General features: G+C 41.8%; 1 protein-coding gene across 4 annotated transcripts in view; it reads right to left on the minus strand.

Annotated features, from left to right (window-relative positions):
- Window positions 1-15444, minus strand: part of thrab (thyroid hormone receptor alpha b) — a 243753-nt gene that overhangs the window by 23252 nt on the left and 205057 nt on the right. For all 4 annotated transcript variants that reach the window (XM_033612065.2, XM_033612067.2, XM_033612066.2 and 1 more), the window contains one exon: window positions 224-370. In XM_033612065.2, coding sequence (XP_033467956.1) covers window positions 224-370 — 147 coding nt within the window. The remainder of the gene's footprint in view (window positions 1-223; window positions 371-15444) is intronic.

Raw genomic sequence — 15444 nt, forward strand, 5'->3', positions numbered from 1 at the left:
TCTTTTACCACAGTGCACTGTTAAGTTGTAAATATCAGGAGGAACTCTTGCACCTCCTCAGACAGAGGAGCTGTAATCCTGTGAGATAAACTGACCTCCTTAATCACACATTTCCTCACCTGACACACACTCACAGGATGAGAGCTCTGCTGTGTGTTATATTTCTCTGCATGTGTCTCCCACACTTGCCCTCTGCTCCCCGAGACCATTAGCCAACACTTACCTCAGAGAACATGGGCAGTTTTTTGGCAAAGTCGACCACACGGGTGATGGCAGGAGTGATGATCTTGGTGAACTCGCTGAAGGCCTCCAGGTCCACCTTGTCTCCGTCTGACGTCGGGGCAACCGGGGACTGGCCGATTTTTTCTGGCTAAATGGGAAAACAAACGTGGGTGGTTGATTAGAGCGCAGTCGGAAATGACAGCAGACATGAGCAAAGGAATTAAAATTGAGTAAGTGGCTAGCTAAGGTGATTATTTTTGGAAGCATGTCCAGAGAAAAGACCAAACAATAAACATTAATAACTGGAAGGGCACTCAGACAGTGTAGACCTATGCCAAGACCAGACGTCCTATCTCCTAATGTCAATGAAAATAAAAAAACAATTCATAGATCCTTTGTGATTCGGTTCAGCTCCAAAATGAAACAGATTCTTCCTCCGCCCATCGCACACCCTTCCACTAAGTTTCATGAACATTGGGTCGACAAAGATTCTGCTGACAAACCAACTAACCTGAACATGTCTCTGACTCTCGTACCCTCAGCACCGCTTCGCCTCAAGGCTGCTTCCCTTTCTCCCTACTTGTCTCTGTCCACCAACAGCTGCACCTCCAGTAACCAGTCTGTCAAGCTCCTGTAGTTCATGGAAACACCACCCTAATTGGACTCATCTCTGGTGAGGCTGAGTCTGCCGACAAGAGGGACACTAACCATCTGGTGACCGGACAGACTAACCAGTGGATCCCCGGAAGTCTGCAGCCCCACCCACCCCATCACCCTGTGTGAGTCCCCAGTAACATCAGCAGAGGATGAACTTCCTGCAGCAGCTGAAGAGGTTCAACCTGCCAAAGACAATGATGGTGCACTTCTACCATTGGCCTCATCTCCTCCATCACCATCTGGGACGCTGCTGCCACTGCCAAGGACAAAAGCAGACTGCGGCGTATCATTTGCTCTGCAGAGAAGGTAACTGACTGCAATCTGCCATCGCTCCAGGACCCTGAGGACCCTCCAGGACCCTGAGGCGGGTAGGAAAGATTCTGGCTGACCCCTCCCGCCCCAGACACAAACTCTTTGAACCACTTCCTTCAGGATTGAGGTTGCAGTGTATCAGGACCAAAACCTCACACCACAGGACCAGTTTTCTCCTGACTGCAACCCAGGAACTAACACAGACCTCTGCCTACACACTACACGTTACATTAATGCACGTCTCTTGTACTATTATCTCAGATCATTGTCTTTTTATACTTCATGATGTAAACTGTTTCACGTTTCTTGGACAATACTTTGCACACAGGTACCACTTTAAAAAACTGCACAACCCTTTAATTTTTATTTAGGTATTTTGTATGTAATTTATTATATGTTTCTTCTGTTCTTTATTTATATCGCTTGATTTTTGCAATAGTTCTTGGTGTTAATTTCATTTTCTTCTTTCTTCTTTAATATGTTCATGGGTGTGCACCATTACTCCAAAGCAAACTCCTCGTACGTGAAAATCTACTTGGCAATACATTCTGATTCTAAACCACAGAGCTCAATTGTTGTCCAAAAACTATTAAAAACACATCAGTGAGCCACATCATAATTTTCCTTCATTACCATTAACACACAGACTGTAGTTTACTTTGACTCAATCCCAAATACGCCTTCCTGCTGCTCCAAATACTCACTGATGTGCCAAAAGGGGATGAATCCGCAGCTGAAATTAGTCCGCGACAAATGTGCTATTTACGCCTGTTTGATTTATGTCTTCAGTAGGAACCAATGGACTAAGGGCTGAGCGCAACAGTAAGAGTAAGGAAGTACGTTAAGTACAATAAAGAATGTAAAGAATTTTACCATGGGTTAAATGGAACGTTGAAGGAGCAGCGTGTAAGATTTAAGTAGATTTAGTGGCGTCTAGCGTTGAGGACTGCAGATTGCAATCAGCTGAAACTTCAACCGGCTAGGGTTTCCTTAGTGTTCATCATTCAGGAGGTTTTTATTGGGAGCCAAATTATCCTCAGAGATCTTTTCCTCTCCAAAACAAACAGATCCGGTGATTTAAAGAGGTAACAATACTAAAATAAAGTAGTTTCACGTTAAACAATCAGTGTTTTTCCGATGTTGCTCATCACGAAGGGGCTGCAAACTACCATGGCTGATGCAAAAACGCAAATGGCCCCATCTAGAGTTGGTTCATTCGTACTGGGCAACCGCAGAAACATGATGGTGCAACATGGCAGACTCTATGGACAAGGACTTTCTCCCTACACTCATGGGACACTTTATTGGGTAGAACTGTTCAGCTGCTCGTTATCACAAATAGCTAATCAGCCAATCATGTGGCAGCAACTCAGTGCATTTAGTCATGTAGACATACTGAAGACGAGCTGCTGAAGTTCAAACTGAGCATCAGAATGATGAAGAAAGGTGATTTAAGTGACTTTGAACGTGGCATGGTTGTTGGTGCCAGACGGGCTGGTCTGAGTATTTACTGGGATTTTCAGCACAACCATCTCTAGGGTTTACAGAGGATGGTCCCAAAAAGAGAAAATATCCAGTGAGCCAAAATGCCTTGTTGATGCCAGAGGTCAGAGGAGAATGGCCAGACTGGTTCAAGATGATAGAAAGGCAACAGGAAGTCAAATAAGCACTGGTTACAACCAAGGTCTGCAGAAGACCATCTCTGAAGCAACAACACCTTGTCCAACCTTGAAGCAGATGGGCTACAGCAGCAGAAGACCACACCAGGTGCCACTCCTGTCAGCTAACAACAGGAAACTGAGGCTACAATTCACACGGACTTTCTCACCAAAACTGGACAATAGAAGATTGGAAAAACGTTGCCTGGTCTGATGAGTCTGGATTTCTGCTGCCACATTCAGATGGCAGGGTCAGAATTTGGAAGCATGGATCCATCCTGCCTTGTATCAACGGTTCAGGCTGCTGCTGGTGGTGTAATGATCCATCTTCTGATGGCTACTTCCAGCAGGATAACGCACCATGTCACAAAGCTCACATCATCTCAAAGTGGTTTCTTGAGCATGACAATGAGTTCACTGTACTCCAGTGGCCTCCACAGTCACCAGATCTCAGTCCAATAGAGCACCTTTGGGATGTGGTGGAACGGGAGATTCTCATCATGGATGTGCAGCCAACAAATCTGCAGCAACTGTGTGATGTCATCATGTCAATATGGACCAAAATCTCTGAGGAATGTTTCCAGCACCTTGTTGAATCTATGACACTGAGAATTCAGGCAGTTCTGAAGGCAAAAGGGGTCCAACCTGGTACTAGCAAGGTGTACCTAATAAAGTGGCCAGCAAGTGTAAATGGCTCACTCTAAGGAAATGAAAACAACAATTTTTATTACCTTACACTCGATTTCTGTCGACATATTCTCCTAAATCCTACACACTGGACCTTGAGAGAGCTTAAACCATGATAGAGGAGGGAAGGAGAGGATATTTGTGCTGAGCAGAATAAAGAAAAGAACAAAGTGTATGGGGAGAGGACTTGAGTGCACTACAATACAACAATGGATGTGTTTTTCGAATTGAGGCGCACATCAGAATAAAATAAGATTATAGAAAAATCAATAGAAGTGGCGTGGGGCTTAGAGTAAAATACAGCAGAGGAAACAACACAGTTTTAAACTGCTTTATAGCCTTTTTGCTCCTTTCTACAAAGTGCTCACTTGCCTTGGGAGACAAATTAAAACCAATTTATCAGATAAGGGGCGCAGATTGGGCTCTGTGAGAGGAATGGGACATGTCACCCGACAGATAGCGCTTACTTAGAGGAGGACTGCAGTGGGGAACTGCAGATCAGTAATACATATGTTTACAGAGTTGTGTGAGGGGAGGTTGTGACTATGAAAAATACTGTTTGACGGCTCCAGCGAATAAAGCGTGTGTCAAGGCTGCTGTCATTTATTCAGGTCGGACTGAGATAAAAGTATAGGCATAATCACCTCACACAATGAGGCATCAATCATCATGCAGAGAGAAACAGATCCTGTGAATCAGTACAAACGTAGCCAATCCTCTGCCGTACAGCTGAGAGCTGAGCGATTACGGAAAATTTAAGAAATCTCAGTGATATCTTTGATGGACTGCTACTTTTGTCATGCATGAGCCAAAACAAAGTATTGGTTTCACTGGTCGAGGTCAGTGGCATTTTTCATTTCAGTGTTGAGAAAACAGATCTCCGGAGAGAGACAGAGAGAGCAGCTGAGGTTCAGAGCTGCTGAATGCACGCCACCGCACTCTAAAGTGGAGGAGGCTTAGTAACAAACCGCAGGACTTAGCTGCACGTCACGAGACAAAACCGATGACAGGAATGAATATGGAGTCTATAACTCAAACTGAAATCATTTCGGGTTGCTTATGTTGGAGAAACACAATTTTTCCTTTACCTATGGCAGCACTGAGTCATGAAGATGGTTTTGCTTTTATTTGTCCAGGTTTTGAGGTATCTGAGATGTCAGCATCTACCCCAATACAAAAGTGAAAAACAGCAATTTAAAACAAATCAACATCAATATCTCCTTCCAGAAACTCTCCATAATCCACAGACCTCACTGTCAGCACACGTCTCAGAGACACGCGAGGTCTGTGCATCACCCTCTTTCATGAGGACTCAGTTTCTAAAGGTTTTAAATGTAATTTTTTAATGCAAACAAAACTCCGTTCACCTCCACTGCATCAGTGTGGCAGCAGGTATATCAGAGACAGATATCGCAAAAGCAAAACTATCTGACAAAAGTCTTGTGAGAAATGGGTGTTTTTGTAATTTGGTGATGTGACCTTTTTATTCGAGGTCGGTAGGTTGAAAATGCAAGGTTGGGCGCTGGGTGCTACTTTCTTGCCTTTTTTGAGCCAGCTTTCAATAGCGCGGCGGTAGGTTGCGCCGAACAAGTACTGTATCGTAGCCTATTTAGCTGAAATCCTGAGTTTAACCATCCGCTATGCAAGTGATCTCATAACAAAGTTAATCTCAATACTACAAGTGTTGCTGGAGCTCAAGGATTTACAAAATCATTTGTGATGATGCAGTGCATGGTTATATATTTCTATCTGTAAATGTCCTCCACATCCTCATATGGGCTTTTCACTAATGTGATTTTGCTGCAACTGTTGATGTATGTTTATTAATTGCCTGGCCATCTGGGTGGCATCCAGGGAAAACACTTGGCGATGCCCACAGTTCTGGCAAGGGAATATGTCTTTGCTGCTTTGGAGGCTGGCTGCTCTACACAATTGTATATCTCTGTTTCGCCAAGTGCCCCCAGTGCTCTCACTGCCTGTCTCACTGCCACTAATGTATGGATGGGTAAGAACGTTTTAAAGCTAAATGAGGAAAACACTGAGATTCTTTTAATAGGACCCAAAGCAGCAAGAGAAAAACGGCACTCAGTGATTGGTTGCCTTAAAATTAACATCACAAACTACAGACCTTTTTTAACTCAAAAATTACGCTAATATTAGGAGCCATTCAGACTATTGTATCAGTAATTCCCTTTTTACTAAATTACCTAAAAGTGTATACAAGGAATGGAGAGCTCTTTTGCTATTTTAGAATCTTTTTAATTCGGCATTAGAAAGAACAAGAACCAGATGTACTGTTTTAAGTGCTTGTAGTGAAACACTAATTTGCAACACCTGGAGGCTTTACACAGTAGGCTTTTTCAGAGCTGAAGGCCCAGAGTGTGAGATTTAGGAGGATTTAGTGGCATCTAACAGGAAGGATTGCAGATTGAGACCAGATGAAACTTCTCCTGGTTAGAATCCCTTCGTGGTTATTGTTCAGGAGGTTTTTAACCAGGAGACAAATTACCCGCAGAGGTCTCTTCCTTTCTACAACAAATGGACCAGGTGATTTAAACCGGTAAAAATACTGAATAAAGCAGTTTGATGTTATAAATCAGTCTTTCTCAAATGCTGTTTGGCTTGTTGAAGACGGGCTGCTAGCCCAGCACCTGCCAATGTGTGTTAACTGTTATTCTTTGATAACTTAAAATCCAGGCGTTCGTGAGGTTTTTACCAGGAGCTGAATTATCAGAGGTCTCTTCCTCTCAGGTAAAAACGTTAAATAAAGCAGTCTGACGTAAAAAAAAAAAATCAGTGTTTTCTTTAAGCTTGTTGCTGAGAGCTGCTAACAATGGTAGCCGACGTAAAAACGCAAATGGCCCTATTTAGAGTCAGTGTTTTGCTTTTTCTGTTCTAGGCTACTGTAGCACAACATGGTGCAACAAGAAGGACTCTGTGGAAGAGGACCTTCTCCCTATGTAGATATAAATGACTCATTCTAAGGTAACGAAAACACAATGATTATTTTAAGCCATCAGGAGCAATTTGGGTTCAGTATCTTGCTCAAGGATACTTCGACATGTGGGCTGGAGGAGCCGGGGTTTGAGTCACCCCCATATATCCTACCTATTGGACCATTAATAAAATAGAATGAAATAAATAAATGAATGAAAACAAAGGAAAATACATCCACAAATCCATACATAGAAATACAAATACACGTGTCTATGGTGGTATTAGGTGTGAGAACATTATTTCTATTTTAAATTGCTTTTTATTTTATTTTTGTATTTTTCAGTCTTGCAAAATGTGATTACTGATGTTTATTTATTGCTACATGAAGTACTCTGGGCTATGAAAGACTATATAATTAAATAAATTGTTGGTTGTTGGGGAGTCTAAACATTGTGGGGGGACATCATAAAGCTCAATGGGGGTTAAGATTCCTAAAAGAACTGTTTTATGCCACATCGGGGAAAAAGAAAGTTTTCAAAGTGTCCCTCAAGAGGCACAACATACTTGGACTTAAATGAACTCCAACACACAGTGGGAATTGGCACTAGCCAAATTGGGAGGGGGAAAGGAGGGGGGATTTTTTTTTTTTTTTTTTTTTACTGTAGTCTCATCCATCATGTGGTGAGCTTCAACTGTTGACCTTTTATCAGATGGATTAGTGCTGGAAAGTTTCTTCCAGGAGAGCCGGAGAAGAGAAATGATGTTTTCATCTGGCTCTGATGGTTGGAAGTGCACACTTGGTTCATGCTTTATGTGAACGAGATATATTTTATGGTAATTTAGTTGATTTTATTGTTTTGTTTCACATTACAGAAAGAAGAGAAAAATCATTGAGCGGGGTGATTGATAGAATTGATGATCAATACTAATAACTCTATGGCTACTGAGATTCCTGGCTTACCTTTGGTCCCAAAACTTCCCGCACACTTTCAGGACACCTCCAGCACACCTCCAGCACCAGTGAAATATAGTCATTTTTTCCAATAAATATTGATATCATCTGGTAATAATAATATGCTCAAAGACACTGTACAGAAATGTGAACTGCATGATGAGATGATAAGATCACCTCCTGACTGCAGAACCGCGAGCACGCCGTCGAAAAATGCTGATGTTTTTTGAACGTCTAATTCTGGATGTCTGCGTTCAACCAAAACCATATGTCCTCAATACACTGAATCTCTGATTTTTCCATTTAGCTCCTGATTAGCTTAGCAGATCATTTTAAAGGGATAGTTCAGCTTTTTTCAAGTGGGGTTATATCAGGTACTTATCCATAGTCAGTAGGCCTTTTTGCACAGAGATCACGCTATACAGCTGCTACGAAGTCCCTTCTTTACACAGGCTTTTCATTTTTACAAAGCACACAACAACGTAGGCATCATGCCGCCCCAGTGTGTGATTTTAGACAGCACACTGGCATCCTGAAAGCAAAGGCGGCGTGACGAGTGTGACATGTAACACAACAGCATCGGCCTCTAGTGTGCATCAGCAGTGCTTTCTAAACAATAACTCGTTCTCTGCTTCGAGGGCAAGAAGTTCATGTTTTCCCAATTTGCGGACATTTTCAGCAGCTGTTCTTCTTATTTGAGTTAGGCGCTAACTGCTGCTTCTAGCTGCTTTTTAGATCTCCCAGATGTCGTCAGAATGTCACATCCATTCAGTCCATGGTTCTGTCCTGCCAGCTGCCCCTTTTACACAGACATCCGTTTGGTGCCGTTACTACCTCCTCTGCCTGTGTCAAGGCAAGACAACTCTGTTTCCCCATTCTGCGACTGTACCTTTTATAAAAAAAAAAACAGCAATGCAAAAAAGGGCGTAAAATTCCTGCCTTGAACAGGCATTGTCAAAAAGATTAGTATATTACCTACGGTAGCTGGCTGCCAGCACATCCTCAGTTTGGAGAAGCAGGCACAAGTACCACCACAGAAACTAAGTAATGTACTACTATCGATGGGGCAGCATTTTTTTTTTTTTTGATCTGTGTACGCTGTATGTAGAATATTTTCACAGCTTTGCTTTGCCATCAGACAGACCTTCCTTTGGCACGTCATTTTCTTCTACTCATAAGCTTAAGTTCGTCTTTTGTCACTGGTTCATAAAGGTCCCCATAGTAAACGACATTTTGTCATTGCTGTCATAACTACTTTTTTATTTTCTGTATTGTAATGTATTTGTTGTCTTCTATAAACAGAGTCAACACAGAGAGGCAGCATTTAGTTTTTATGCACCACATATCTGGAACAAACTCAGAAAACTGCAGGTCTGCTGCAACTTTCAAATATTGATTCAATCCTTACACTGCACTGTAACTTTTATTCCTGTATTGTACACCTGTCTTAGTCTCATTTTTATTTTGTATTCTCTTCAATGGCAAATAATCAGCCATTTGTCTCGATGCTTTAAAGCACTATAAACTGACTTGTTGCTGAAACGCGCTGTATTAATAAACTTACCTTTCCTTACTGTATGTAACATACTGACTACAGATAAGTACCTCATACAACCCCACTTCAAAAAAAGAAGAACTCACCCTTTAAGCCAGTCAGTTGAGCTGTGGTATTTGCCTAATGTTGCTGAGACCAACATGAAATGAGTCTAGAAAAAGTTAATGAGTTCACAACCTCCTGGAAATAGGAGATTTGTGTGATTTAAAAGGGGGCGAGTGGAGTTTATGCTTCACTGGAAAACTAAATGAAATACTTGGAGCATAAAGTGTAGACTGACCTTTGCTAGCAAGATGGTAGGAACTAATGGGTAGTTACAGAGCATCCTGCAAACTGGTAAATAGGAGGGAATTAACAATATTGTACGCATACTTGATTATGAGTGTGGTATTAAAGTTGTGTGTCGAAGAAATGCATGAAAACTGACAAAAAAGTCAAATTATCAACATTCACATGGATAAACTGATTATTTTCTTTTAAGGTGTTTCATGCGCAGGCATTTTGATCTTGGCTACATGCACCCGACACTGCCTGGATTCAAGAATGCAAACCCTTTCACAGGTTGTATGTTAAATGTCACACTTTTGTATTGGTCACATACATTGTGCTGCCAAGTTGAGGGTTAATCACCCAAAAAATCAATGTACTTTCTAATGCAGATGTCCATCAGGGACTCTGAGCACTTCTACACACAAGTGCAGTCATGCATATACACACCCAGCTGAAGCTATATGAACTCAACCTCTTGTAAAAGCTGTTTCCAGACGCCTGACCACAGAGTGTGAGAGGGAGAGAACATTGTGTAACTGTAACTCAGGCCACCGTGTTCCTGCAGATCTGGAGGCTCAGCTGAATAATACAATGGGCAAAACACATGACATATAAAATGATGTGTTGCTGTTTGGTTTTAGCGGTGATGAAAACTCTAAACCACTAAGCTCTTGAGTACCAATAAAACATCGTTTACGTGCCAATGTGATGTTGTATTTATTCATGGTCAGTTAACAGCATAAACTGGATACTTCCGGAATACGTGTTGTGTCATTATTCTGTCAATCAAACTGTGATGTTTTACAGTTTGTGTGGAAAAAACATTCTTTGCAACCTTTCAACATTTGCAGTGTCCCGTTTAATCCACCCCTGAAAACAAAAAGGCTGTTTTGGAAACAGAACGGTTACATCTGGTGCCTCGTATGAATTTAACAAATGATATCATAAATGCATTTAGATCAAAGAGCAGGTGCGGATATTTGTGTCGTGTCTCATTCAACAAAGACCTTATACATATCCTTGCGCATCTGGGTACTAAGTCCTTTTATGCTCTATTTTTTTTTATCACAAAGTTGTTCATACATCAATGTCTACTGGCAATATTTATTTTCAAAACTGACACACACACAGCAGCATAATGTTTGCTCAACCTATTGACTTTAACAAATTTAGAGCACTTTGTCCATATTTTGAACTCCGTACTTTTTCTCTTCTTTCTACAGTCTTTTTTTTTTTACCTAATGCAGAGCTTATTATAAGTCATTTCAGCAGTCATCTGTGAGCTAAAGTACAGTGTATGAGGAGCTGTGTCACTGCTGCCGTTTTATAGCGGCTGTCCCCACAGGACTGACAAGCCTCATCCTGGTTGGCTTAGCATGTAAATTTAGATATTCAGGGTTCAGTGGCCACAGCCTCCAGAGCCCCGTTAGTGGGTGAAGCCTGTGTAAAATAGAACTGTTTATCCTTTCAGATGAACCAAGCTCAGGGCTAAGATATACAGTATGTCACAGCCGCACGGGTTACTGTGCTAATCAGACTTTTAAATCCTGGTTTTTGCAAGCTCTGCTCTGGAGACAGGCTTTCGACAACTTTGTGGGGTTCTTAACCTTAACTCTAAAAGTAGGCTTACAGTTTATATAATGTTTTACATGTAATAATCGCTTTTTACTGACAATGGATGAGTGGACTGTAAGGTAACTTTAAAACTGAGACCTTTTGCCTATGACAGCCTGCTGACTGACTTCTATGTGAAGGGCTCAAGATGAATGTTCCGTGAAAATCCAAAGGATGTAACATTATGCTTGCTTCTGAGTGCCTTTCTTTAGCTCTGCTAAAGTGCTAACAGTGTGCAACACAACCTAACATTAGCTAAGAAACGGAGTCTGCTAATGTCATCAAACAACCGGCATCCAACACAACATAGTCACATGTCTCCAGAGCTGCTAGGGCTGAACGATAAATCATTATCGTATCTATATTGAGATATGAACATACAAGATATTAATATCCCAAAAGGCAACGATATTGACAATATAATTTCCCCATGAGTTTCCCCAGCTCGACCTCCATGTACAGCTCAACCAATCACAAACATCCTTTTTACGCTGGCCCTAAATGTACAGCCAAGGCCAGCCAATCACAAACCTCATTTCCTGCTCGCCTTGGATCGACAGCGAAGCCAGCCAATCACAAACATCCCCTTGAGCGAGGGAGACGTGTTGCTGCGAGCAACTTGCTAGTACACACTACACAGCGGAAAATCTAAGGTGGACGCAGAAGATGAGGTGCAGATTTGGTGGCGATAAATAAGTCAACCTCCATTATTTGGAGGCATTTCGGTTTTAGAAAGGAGGATGTACAACAGAGCGAGGTGTTGTGTAGGTCGTGCTTCGCGGAAGTCGCGACGAAGCAAAGCAGCACGACAAACATGCATCATCACCTAAAACACCACCACCAAGTACTGTATGAAGAGTGCCTTGCAATGAAAGGCACAGCGGGGACATCTGGAGCCTCCTGTGTCAAACCCAAGCAAAGTCAGATTGCCGATGCATTCAGTAGCATAATGCAATAATGGTGAGTCGACGTCCAGCAGGCACAAAGACATTACAAACGCTATAATGTACCATATTTTTTAAAGAATGCTTAGTTTTCACTGAACCCATTGTCATATTGTATCCTATTGATATCACGATATCTGGCATACATATCGAGATATGAAATTTTGTCCATATTGTTCAGCCCTACCATCTGCTCTCCTCACATAACAGTAGTCTCCGACCGGTGGAGAGTGAGGCAGAGGAACCATGGGGTGTGCTAGCTGGCTAATTCTTGTCTTATTTGTAGTCTGATAAACAGTAAATTCATCAAATTCGGTGCCCCTGGTGCTGAAAAAAAATCCTGGATTAAAAAACTGACTCAAAATATATAGTGATATTGTGTTTTAGCCGACAAACGTTAGCTAATGTTAGCTTGCTTGCTAATGTGGACAAATTGTTAGCTAGCTAACGTAGCATATTACTATCTTTGGTGGATAATGTCATGTAATTAATCCAGACTTCAGGGCTGGTTTGCGTATTACTTAACGTCATGTAGCGTAGCCAAAGATACTGATATCAACCGAGTGTAAGATCACGTCAGTTGTTGAGAGATCTAGCAAGAATGTGCTGCTAAGACAGAGATATGTCTCAAACAAAGCTAATTTTCTCCTGATTTGTTTGTCTGACAAAATGCCATTTCAGTATCACAATGTTTAGAAGCATTGGGGCTTGTGAAAAATGGGTCCAATATTTATTTCAATGACAATGGGACAAAGGAAACGGTCATCTGTAGTTACGTTCGCTTTTCCCATTGGAATGAATGGACTGAGGAGCAGTGGTAAAACCCACGTGACACAGATACAGGAGATGACTCTGAAGTGGGGTTTCTCGGTTTATCAGCGGTCTCTGGTGTAGCTAAGTCACAGCTAGCTGACGAACCTCAGCTAACTTGCTCGCAGAAGTAATCACTACGTTACTTATCCATCGTAATCCATGACACTAATGGGTGTATTATGACAAACTGAGTTGATTAAGCCAACAATAAATGATGTAACGCTACAAAGTTAACGTGTATCACTATTGATTGCTTTCTAATAACCTAAAGTGATGCAGGGCAGGGCGGCTATTGAGCTAACTCTAATCTAAGCTATGGTTAACAGATGTCTACGAAACTACACTGCATGGATCTGCTGTTGGTTGCTTCATAATGTTAGCTGATGAAGTAATTTGCAAACGGAAAGCTAGTTAGCATCATGGAGCTAATAGTCCAAATAAAATTTGCCATTCACGTCCATAACAGCCAACGGTGTCATTAATGACAAATTTTCTGAGAGTTACATACAGAATATTTAATCTACTCATTGAAGCCTTAACTGAGCGCCAGTCTTGATTCATGAAGAAGTGAGAACTGCACAAAATCATCTCACCTCACACACCTCAGGAAACCACAATAGACAGGTTTAAATTTTACATTTTCTCTTTTACAGAAATTCTCACACCTCTTCTTCTCCGCCTGAAGCTTCACACCTCCTCACCTATGTTATCCCCATCTGGACCCCTTCTCATCACACCTGGCCACTTTCTTCTTGTTGCCTAGCAACCTTGTCCACAATACTCACTACTTGCACTAAATGGTATCAACCCCTCTTCAGATGAATCCCCCTCATTTCTCCCATCTCAGACCAACCTACACCCCACAGTTTCCTGGTATAGATTTTCTTATTTATTTATTTTTGAGCCCCTTGATTTGGCCTTGAGCTCTGGTCCAATGCCGCTGTGAGATCGTTAACAAGCGCTTAAAACTGGGAAAGCACCTCAGATAATCCTGGGCCAAAGCATGAGGTCAGTGTCTGTCTGTGTTTGTGTGTAACGGGGGAAGACTGATACCAGGCAGGGCTGTCCAGGATAAATCTGAGCCCTAGCGCGGCAGGAAGACGGTTTGAGAGAGAGAAACCCTGACTGCCAACATCCCTGCCAACTTGCAGATGAGCGCTCATAACTGAGGATTTGCTTTGGCTCAGATAAGGGGGGAGCTCACGGAAAAACAGACGGGCAAAAATAGAGGGGAAAGTAAGGGTAGACACTGAGGGACAGTGAGAGAGGAAACAAAGAAATGAAGACGGGAAAGAGATTAAAGTGGAAAACGAGAGTCGAGGTGTGAATGAAAACTATGAAGAGAATTAGGTCTGGTTAAAAGCCCAGAAGGATTAGGATGAATAAACCCCCCAAATGCCGGAGAGAACGGAGGAATAAAGGCACAAGCAGAGAGACAGAAACAGAAACAGACAGCAGGAAATACAGAGCGATAAAGTCGTAAAAAGCTGCTCTGACAGTCAGACGCAGCTCACCCAGATAAAGTGAAGCCTTATCATTTCTGACTTGGCGTGTGTGTTTGTGTGAGGAAATAATCCATATTGTCCTGTTGTTAGGTTCTAATGGGGTTAAAAGCAGGAAAAAACTGGAGTGCAAACACTATGGCAGCACTACATACAGTAGTTTACAGTGTAAATTACCTATGAAAGCTGTGAGTGTTTTCTGCACTCAGGAATACTTCATCCACAAAATAATCATTTGTGTAACAACCACTCACCCCGTTACTCTGTATTTGTGAAGAAAACTTTGTTTTTCTCTAATGCCTCCATGGTGAACAAAGAATCCAAAAACTCATTAAGTCCTTGATGAATTGAGGTCATAGTGGGCCACGTTTAACAACAGCAAAACTATATCAAAACATGCTCACTACTTCCCAGACATGTGCATTTCTGCCAAAACCTTACCATTTAAAACACTTCTGCACGCACGGACGAGCAGCGCACATGGGTAACTCAATGGAATGCACGAGCAGAGTTCAAACACAAGCGCCTGCCCAGACACGCCACTTCCACTTCATACAATAAGTGTTTTAAATAGTACGGTTTTTGCAAAAATACATGTGTTTGAGAGGGACTGAACATACATATGGATAAATGAGACTTGGACTATGCTGCATGAGCTGTGTAAGAGTTTGTAAATAGATGTTTTCACATAGTTTTGCTGTTGTTAAATGTGGACCCCATGACTTCAATTCATCATGAATTTTCTGAGTTTTTGGATTCTTCGTTGACTGTGGAGGCATGCGAGAAAAGTTTTCCTCATAAATTCAGCCGAACATCGGGTGAGTAACTGCTAAACAAACGATCCTTTTAAAGGGGAAGTGCTCCTTTAAAAAGGGTTAATGTTACTGCAAAGTCAACTCCTCCTGAGCGCTCAAACAAATTGAAATAGATTTATTTTATCGTATATCATCTGTCTTTTTTGTTTGCTGCTTTTGCACAGTGTCGTGTGTCAAGAATATGAGGGATCATTTCGGTTTGTTACAACTTGGATCATATTTAATTAGTTTTGGCCTGTTTTTCTTTTATGAGATATGATAACACTGTTCTCACCAGTTTAATAGCTGCTGACAATAAAGACAACTCAGACAGGGCGAGAAACATGAGTGGTAAGATGATCAGACAGGCTTGAAAACAAAACCCTCAGGTTACAAATTTGTAACATAGTTGGAAGGGAAAATAAAGGCAAACTATGCGTGGTAAACATCCATACTTGTGTTTCTAGGTTTGAACCTGCCAGCTGGCTGGGACTTTTCTGTGTCGAGCTTGCATGTTTTCTCTGTGC

Source organism: Epinephelus lanceolatus, chromosome 21 (genome assembly GCF_041903045.1).
Source record: "Epinephelus lanceolatus isolate andai-2023 chromosome 21, ASM4190304v1, whole genome shotgun sequence".
In the NCBI taxonomy this organism is placed as follows: domain Eukaryota; kingdom Metazoa; phylum Chordata; class Actinopteri; order Perciformes; family Serranidae; genus Epinephelus; species Epinephelus lanceolatus.